At 52.4% G+C, this 8,084-nt stretch overlaps 1 protein-coding gene across 1 annotated transcript in view; it reads left to right on the plus strand.

Annotated features, from left to right (window-relative positions):
• Positions 1–8,084, plus strand: part of JPH2 (junctophilin 2) — a 63,382-nt gene that overhangs the window by 54,604 nt on the left and 694 nt on the right. Inside the window, exons 3-6 of the mRNA XM_084777381.1 lie at positions 3,474–3,592; positions 5,132–5,862; positions 6,467–6,561; positions 7,049–8,084. The exon at positions 7,049–8,084 is cut by the window's right edge and continues 694 nt beyond it. Coding sequence (XP_084633507.1) covers positions 3,474–3,592; positions 5,132–5,862; positions 6,467–6,547 — 931 coding nt within the window. The 3' untranslated portion in view covers positions 6,548–6,561; positions 7,049–8,084. The remainder of the gene's footprint in view (positions 1–3,473; positions 3,593–5,131; positions 5,863–6,466; positions 6,562–7,048) is intronic.

Genomic DNA, 8,084 nt, shown 5'->3' on the forward strand with positions numbered 1-8,084 from the left:
GCTCCTTCTTTTTATTATTCTCTCATATATTACATCCTCACTGCAGTTTTCCTCCCCCTGCCCTTTTTCTCAGATCCACCCCGGCTTTACCTCCTGCCAGAAAAGAGCAGGCTTTCTAAGGACATCGCCCAAATACAGCATAACAAGCTACAATAAGACCGGGCACATATTCTCACATCAAGGCTGGATGGGGCAACCCAATAGGAAGAAAAGGGTCCAGAAGGCAGGCAAAAGAATCAGAAACAGGCCCCAGTTCCACTGTTAGGAATCCTACAAGAACACCAAGTTATAAAACCATCACACACGTTCAGAGGACCCAGGTCAGACCCATACAGGCTCCCTCATGTCTGTGAGGCCACCTGAGTCCAGTCAGTTGGTTCTTATGGTGTCCCTCATCCCTCTGGCTCCTCCAATCCTTCTTCCCCCTCTACAGGACTCCTCAAGTTCTTTTCCTTTCTTCTTCCTTCCTTCCTTCCTTCCTTCCTTTCTTTCTCTCTTTCTTCCTCCTTTCTTCTTTTTCTGAGACAGGGTTTCTCTGTGTAGTATTGGCTGTTCCAGAACTCACTCTGTGGCCCAGGCTGGCCTTGAACTCAGAGATATGCTAGCCTCTGTCTCCCAAGTGCTGGCATTAAAGGAGTGCATACCCAGTTTCTGAATCTCTTTTAATAAAATATTTTTATGTGTAGGGGTGTTTCGCCTGAATGTGTGTGTTACTACGTATATGTGTTGCCTCACAGAGGCCAGAAGAGGGCATCAGTTCCCCTGGGACTGAAGTTATAGACGGTTGTGAGCTGCCATGAGGGTTTGGATTCAGATTCAATTTGCACCCAGAACCCGTGCTCTTAACTGCTGAGCCATCTCTCCAGCTCCTCCACTGTATTTCTTACATGTCACCAGGGATTTTGCGGATAGAATTTAGGGGCTCCGTGTCCCTAGAAACATGGCCTGTGGTAGCGATTCCCAAGCTAATGATGCTGAGAGAACCTCCCCCCGCCCCCCCAGAGAGGGAGCAGTGAGAAGCAGATACACAGGAAAGGAAGGGGGCTGAGCAAGGACTGGCCTCAGCTGCAGGCGTGTTTGGTCTCAGCATAGTCCCGGGACTGTGGGGCGGCAACTGATATTGGGGTTGTGGTGGTCACAGAGGGAGTGGGCTGGCATCATCCAGTCTGGCGGTGGCTCTCTGGGGCTGGGGAAGTGGCGCTTTCACTTTGGACACTAGCTTTGCTGCCTTTGTGCAGTTCTCTGGGGCAGCTAGTACTCACAGCAGCTAGGGCGGTGCATTTGCTCCAAGAAGGGACTGGGCCAGGTACCTAAAGTGCCTGTGCACACGTGAACTGAAGCTCCGTATGTTCTTCAATTCTGGGAATAGGCAGTAAGCCACAGGAATACTTATACTATCTAATAGAAATAACAGGTCTGTTGTTGTTTTTTTTTTTATGACACAAGTGCCATGATTATACAGGGGAGTCACCATATCCAGCTATGCTCCTTTAAACTTTTAAATTGTGGTGGTTAGTAGACCTGATAGATATATGTATTTTAAGAGATTTATTTATTTATGTGTTTGAGTGCTCTATTTGTATGTATGCCTGCATGACAGAAAAGGGCATCAGATCCCATTGTAGACAGTTGTGAACCACCATGTGGGTGCTGGGAATTGAACTCAGGACCTCTGGAAGAGCAGCCAGTGCTCTTAACCATTGAACCATCTCTCCAGCCCCCTGATAGATATTTTTAATGTTGGTGAAAAGAATATATATTGTGGGCTGTAGTGGCATACACCTTTAATCTCAGAACTTGGGAGAAAAAGGCAGGCAGATCTCTGCGTTTGAGGCCAACCTGCTCTCCACAACAAGTTCTAGGGCAGCCAGGGCTATACAGAGAAACTGTCTCAAAAAAAGCAACCAGCTAAACAAAACCAAAATAGATATATGCTATATTATGAATTTGTTCTTTTATTTATTTTTATTATTTATTTATTTATTTATTTGAGACAGGGTTTCTCTGTGTAACCTTGGTTGTCCTGGACTTGCTTTGTAGACCAGGCTGGCTACAAACTCACAGAGATCTGCCTGCCTCTGCTTCTTGAGTGCTGGAATTAAAGGCGCACACCACCATGCCCAGCTTTATTTGTTTTTAATTGTGTGCAAATGAGTACATCCATATAAATTCAGGTGCCCAAATTGTTCAAAGAGGGTGTTGGATTCCCTGAAGCCAGAGTTTCGAGGAGGTGTGAGTTACCCAGTATGGCTGGTGGGACCCATACAAGCAGGTGTGAGTCACCTGATGTGGCTGGTGGGACCCGTATTTGAGTCCTCTGGAAGAACTGTGTATGTGCTTTTAGCCACTGAGCCATCATGCTGGTCCCAAAGATTTGTTCTTTTAAATATTTTATAAAGAGCGTCAGTTTAGGTGCAGCTGTACATGTTGCCCTATACATGTTGCATATTTAAAAACGTTATTGATCTCATTATTTCGTTTTTGTTTTGGGGGTTTTGTTTGTTTTTTCTTTCTTTCTTTCTTTCTTTCTTTCTTTTCGGTTTTTCAAGACAGGGTTTCTCTGTGTAGCCTTGGCCGTCCTGAACTCGCTTTGTAGACCAGACTGGCCTCGAACTCACAGCGATCCACCTGCTTCTGCCTCCCGAGTGCTGGGATTAAAAGCGTGCACCACCACGCCTGTCATTGATCTCATTATGATTGCATGGTTTATGGTGTGTGTATGTTTGCATAGAGGTCACAGGACAATTTTGTGGAGTTTGTTTTTTTTCCCTTCCACCTTTACATGGGTTCACAAGCTTAAACTGCAGCCTTCAGGCTTACTTGGCAAGCTCTTTTACTTGTTGAGCCATCTTGCCTGTCTCTTATTTTCTGTAACTAAAAACACTGTTCTGCCAGATGTGATGGTACAAGATTTTACTTCCAGTACTTGAGAGGCAGAGGCAGAGGCAGATGGGTCTCTGGGAGTTCAGGCAAGCCTGCTTTACACAGTGAGCTCCAAGCCAACCAGGACTACATAGTGAGACTCTGTCTCAACAACAGAACAGAACATTGAGTGGAGAAAACACCCATGGGCTTCATCAGTTGGCCAAAGGAGGGAGAGAAAAATCTATGACATGAACGAAGCTAAACACATTGTGCTGGTGTGACAACCTCTTCTGTATTCAACCAACAACAGGGGAAAAGGCTTTATTGATCAGACCTGTAAATAACATATGTCAGGTCTTCTCAGAATGCACTGGGAAGAATGCAATCATCTAACCGTATCTAGTCTGCAAGGGAGGCTGGGGGGATGTAGTCTGTGTATACCTAGAGATCGGAGGACTGAGCCGGAGAATGCCCAGTAGTCTGGGCCAGAGGGCTGGAATACTTATTGACATCCCAAGAAAGAATCTCTGTCCAGGGTGACTCGCTGTGCATTAGAGGGGATGGGCAGAGGGCTAGATGCTAAATCTCCCACCTTTTTCTCTCCTTAGGACGAGCCACGCCAAAGCCAAGGCGGAGGCAGCAGAACAGGCTGCCCTGGCTGCCAACCAGGAGTCCAACATTGCCCGCACATTGGCCAAGGAGCTGGCCCCAGACTTCTACCAGCCAGGTAGAGCCAGGCAGGGGTGGGGTGGGCAGAGCAATCCCAGGATAGGTCATTTTCCTCACTCGTTGCAAGGTAGAGGTACCTGAGTGGAGCTCTGGCTGCCTGTGAGTTTGGAAGCCGTGGGAGATGAGATTAGGCAGGGGCTCATGGTGGGCGGGGGTGGGGGTGGCACGGGGTGGGGGTACGGGGTGGAGGGGCACACATCTCTACTTCTATGCAAACGTGGGGTTGGGGGTAAGGTGGCTGAAGTTCCAAACTCTGCATGGGACATGCCACAGCTTGTCTCTTGTCTGTCCTCTGGACAAAGCAGATGAGGGGGAGCTGGCGATGAAGGACAGGTCTCTAGTGCCCCAGAAGGTCAAAGGGCTCTCTCCAACTTTCAAGAGTTTGTAGAGAGTTGATCAGGCACTGCCTATGTGTCAGGCACCATGCTGGGCTCTGGGGACATACAACTGGGACCCAGAATCAGGAAGGGTCTCACGGGCAGCTTTGCACTGGGTAACACAGACTCTTAATGTTTACACCCCAGCTTGCTACTTCTGATGTTGTGCAAGGTAACACTCCGACACCTGAGCCGTGACACGGGTAAAAGAACAGCGCCTGCTTACTAAGTGCACGTGTAACAGCTGCAGGGAGCTTGAGGTGGCTGTGGCTTCTGTCATCTACTGCATCTCACACAGGGGGATGAATGTGGGCCTGAGCGGTCGGACTGGGCCAGGGCAGGTCTGTGGCTCTGACTTGACACTGACTGGGCCCGTTCTCGAGTTCCTGATTCGGTGGGTCTGGGTGGAAGCCGTGATTGACACACCTAACGAGGTCCAGGGAAGGTTACGGAGCATCTGGAAACCCTTTGAGAGCTACTGCATAGGAAGTGCTGGGTGCTCAGGCGCGTGGAGGGAGAAGGCTGCCCTGCAGGCTCAAAGGCAGGAAACTAGGTGGTACAGCAGGCAGCAGGGGGCGAATTGAGTAAAGAGATTCAGGGCTGGGACACAGACTGCGCTTGGCAGAGCTGAGCCGGCTGCTGAGCATGGAGATTGGTGTTCTCCGCATCGGAGGGGTTTTAAGCGAGCTTAGCGGACTAGAATCCTCATTCAGGCTGTAGTTCACCATACCAAGTGACCCTAGGTCTGTCTGTGATGCTGGCGGTGCGTCTTCTAGTCACAGTGCTCCCCCTACTGGTCACTGGAAGCACAGCGCCAGCCTGCATTGGGTGACCTGTGCAGTAGAGGCTTTTGTGAAAACAAACAGGCAAACAAAAAACAAACAAACACACACACACGCACCCTCTTCCAGTACAGTAAGTGTGAGTAAGCCATTTTTTCAGACAAAAGGATGGAAAGAGACCAACTATGAGCATTATCTCGGTCCTTTGCTGTGTGATGTTGGGCACAGAATTCACAATCTCACCTACCTCACAGAGTTATTAAAACTGACTGCTTCCACCAGAGTCTGATCCTCCGTGTAGTGAGTAAATGATCGCGGCTCATAGAGGCCTAGGAGGTCGTGGATTCGAAGTTTACCTTTCTCTGTTGTCCATGGCAGGTCCAGAGTATCAGAAGCGTCGGCTGCTCCAGGAGATCCTGGAGAACTCGGAGAGTCTGCTGGAGCCCCCAGAGCGTGGCCCAGGCGCCGGACTCCCGGAGCGGCCCCGGGAAAGCCCACAACTGCACGAGCGCGAGACCCCGCAGCCCGAGGGCGGTCCCCCGTCTCCAGCCGGGACACCCCCTCAACCCAAGAGGCCCCGGCCGGGAACGTCAAAGGATGGCCTGCTGAGTCCTGGCGCTTGGAACGGCGAACCTGGAGGAGAGGGCAGCCGACCTGCCACACCGTCCAATGTCACCGGCCGTCGCAGCCCGGCGCGCCCCGCCTCGGAGCACATGGCCATCGAGGCGTTGCAGCCGCCGCCCGCGCCCTCGCGGGAGCCCGAGGTAGCAATGTATCGCGGCTACCACAGCTACGCCGTGCGCACCGGGCCACCCGCGCCCCCGCCCTTGGAGGACGAGCTGGAGCCTGAGGTCCCCCGGTCCGACTCCTCGCCCCCGTCCCCGGTCTCCGCCACCGCCCCGGAGGAGCAGCCCTCGGCACCGCGAAGTCCTGTGCCCGCTACGCCCACTACGCCCGCCACTCTGGAGCCCAAGCCTATAGTCCCCAAAGCCGAGCCCAAGGCCAAGGCCCGCAAGACAGAGGCCCGAGGGCTGAGCAAGGCCGGCGCCAAGAAGAAGGGCCGAAAGGAGGTGGCGCTGGCGGCAGAAGCCGAGGTGGAAGTGGAGGAGGTGAGGGTGCGGGCAGAGGCGAGCCTCTGAGGTCCTTACACCTCCAGGCGGGGTCGTGTGCGCTTACGGAGCTGGGGCTTTACTTGAGGGAACTGGAGGCAGGACAGGGCAGGAGACAATTCCAGCGGTAGTGGGACACTGAATGTGGCCTGACCCTCAGAGGGCTTGCGCACAGGTGACAAGGCAGAGGAGCAGCGGCGGGTGGGATTCTGAGGAGTAGAGTGCCATCTGCCGAGTCTATGACATTCAGTCAGGGTACCAGCCAACTCTCTGTTCAGGACGAAGGGAGGGCTTCCAGGGGTAGAGGAAGACCCCAACAGGGCTTGAGTTCCGGGCCTCTCTTGGGGTCCAGGAGCCAAATACAGCAGCAGAGAGTGTTTCAGACTCCACTCTGCCCTTGATGTGGCTTGCCTTATGTTCTTTCAAGACCCTGGAAGACTGGATTAATTAATTCCTCGAATTCTTCCAGCCTTCCTGGTCCGTTATGGACAAGGGTGCTGGATCCAACAACCAGGGATGCTCTGCCTAGCTCTGTGATCTGGCTAGGGGCGTGAGGGTGTCTAGAGGTCCCAGGGACTCAGGCAGCCTTTCTCCCCGCCTTCAGGTACCCAACACTGTCCTCATCTGTATGGTGATCCTGCTGAACATCGGTCTGGCTATCCTATTTGTTCACCTCCTAACTTGACCCTCATCTGCCAGGTATGACTAGAGGATGTAGTCTGGAAGCCAGGGTGATGGGTACTTGGTACTGAGCATGATCCTGTGGGCAAAGCCCGTCCCCTAGTGTACAGGTGTGACACTCCTTGCATCCCCCACGTACTCAGCTCTTATCTTTACTCTCTCTCTCTCTCCACTTTGATCCACCACCACCTTCAGTTTTCTATCCCTTAGTTGGTTCTGTTTGCTTCTAGGTAGAACTTGGGTTTGGGCTCTGTAGGATCTCTGTGCCATTGGACACCTGAGGAGGGTCCTTTCTTCGGGTACCGAGGACTTTGGGGTCCATAGAATAGGAGTGCCCCAGAAGATAGCAGAGAAGAGATAGGATTTGTGGTCCAGCAGGGGGCAGGAGGGAGGCTCAAGGGTCTGTCTCTCACTCCCTAGCAGAGCAGAGGCCTGGTCCCTGCCTTGCTTGTGGCTCAGCCTTGGGCACAATCTCCCTCCACTGACTGGTGTTGTCTCTCTTCAGAGCCAGGAGTTCCACCGAGGGGTGCCAGCACCTGTCTTTCTGCAATGCCAAACAGGTGTCCCAGGAGGACCGGACTGTGGACCTGAAGCCTTGCTCACATCCACTCCATGGACGTTTAAGGGGGCCTCCCATGAGCCCATGTTGGTTGCCAGGGTGCCAGAGGAAGAGAATGTCTAGGTACCCTCCAGGGCAAAGAATGCCCCGAGGGAAGAGCCCTGGTCTCCGGAGCCCCTTGACCTACTCCCGCACCTGTCCTCAGTCCTGCCTCACTTTGTCCTGTCACCCTTCCCTGAGCTTTTGTGTGTTTTGAAAGATGTCACCTAAGCAAGATATTAGTACAGATCGCTCCCTTTTCCTCCCACCCCATCCCCAATCTAGTGCTCTGTCTGATGGCTTGAGGCCACCCAGGAAATTTAAGGGGTGCAGAAGTTCCTTGAGTAGTGAAGGGATGAAGACCCTTGGGTAGTGCAGTCCTCCCCAGCCCATGCTGCTCCAGAGATCACAGAGAAGCCCAGCTGAATATACCAGCATGCAATGCTCTGCATCCGCCCACCAGTCCAGCTGGCATCCCCTAGGACCAGTAGCAGGGAAGACCTGAGCATCTGAGCCTTTGGCTGGGAAGGCACCTACAGGGGTCTGGGGTTGGGTGCTAAGAAAGATGGCAAGGCATGTTGGTGATGGCTCCTGATTTTGAGTGTGTCTGAGCCTGAGGCTGGAGTTGGTTTAGGGTTACTGATGTACCCTGGGTAATTGTGCAGGAGTGTCTCGGGCCTGAAAGCTACAGAAACCATAATGTCCTATGAATTGGCTTATCCTTGTCCTCTACTGAAGCCACTGTGGGATCAGAGGAGCATGGCACAGAAGCCTCTGGAAGTCAAGGGCTGTACCTCTGGTGTGCATTCTCTGGCAGAGGCTGGAGTCAAGCATTATGCAGGAAGACAGGAGTGAATCTGGGTGCCAGCTGGGTACAGCCTGTGCAATAATGATTCTTGCTTGGCAGAAGATTTGCTTGCATGCACCTCACTTAAAGAAGTTT

This window comes from Acomys minous (assembly GCF_964271855.1).
Source record: "Acomys minous genome assembly, chromosome: 3".
Taxonomy (NCBI): domain Eukaryota; kingdom Metazoa; phylum Chordata; class Mammalia; order Rodentia; family Muridae; genus Acomys; species Acomys minous.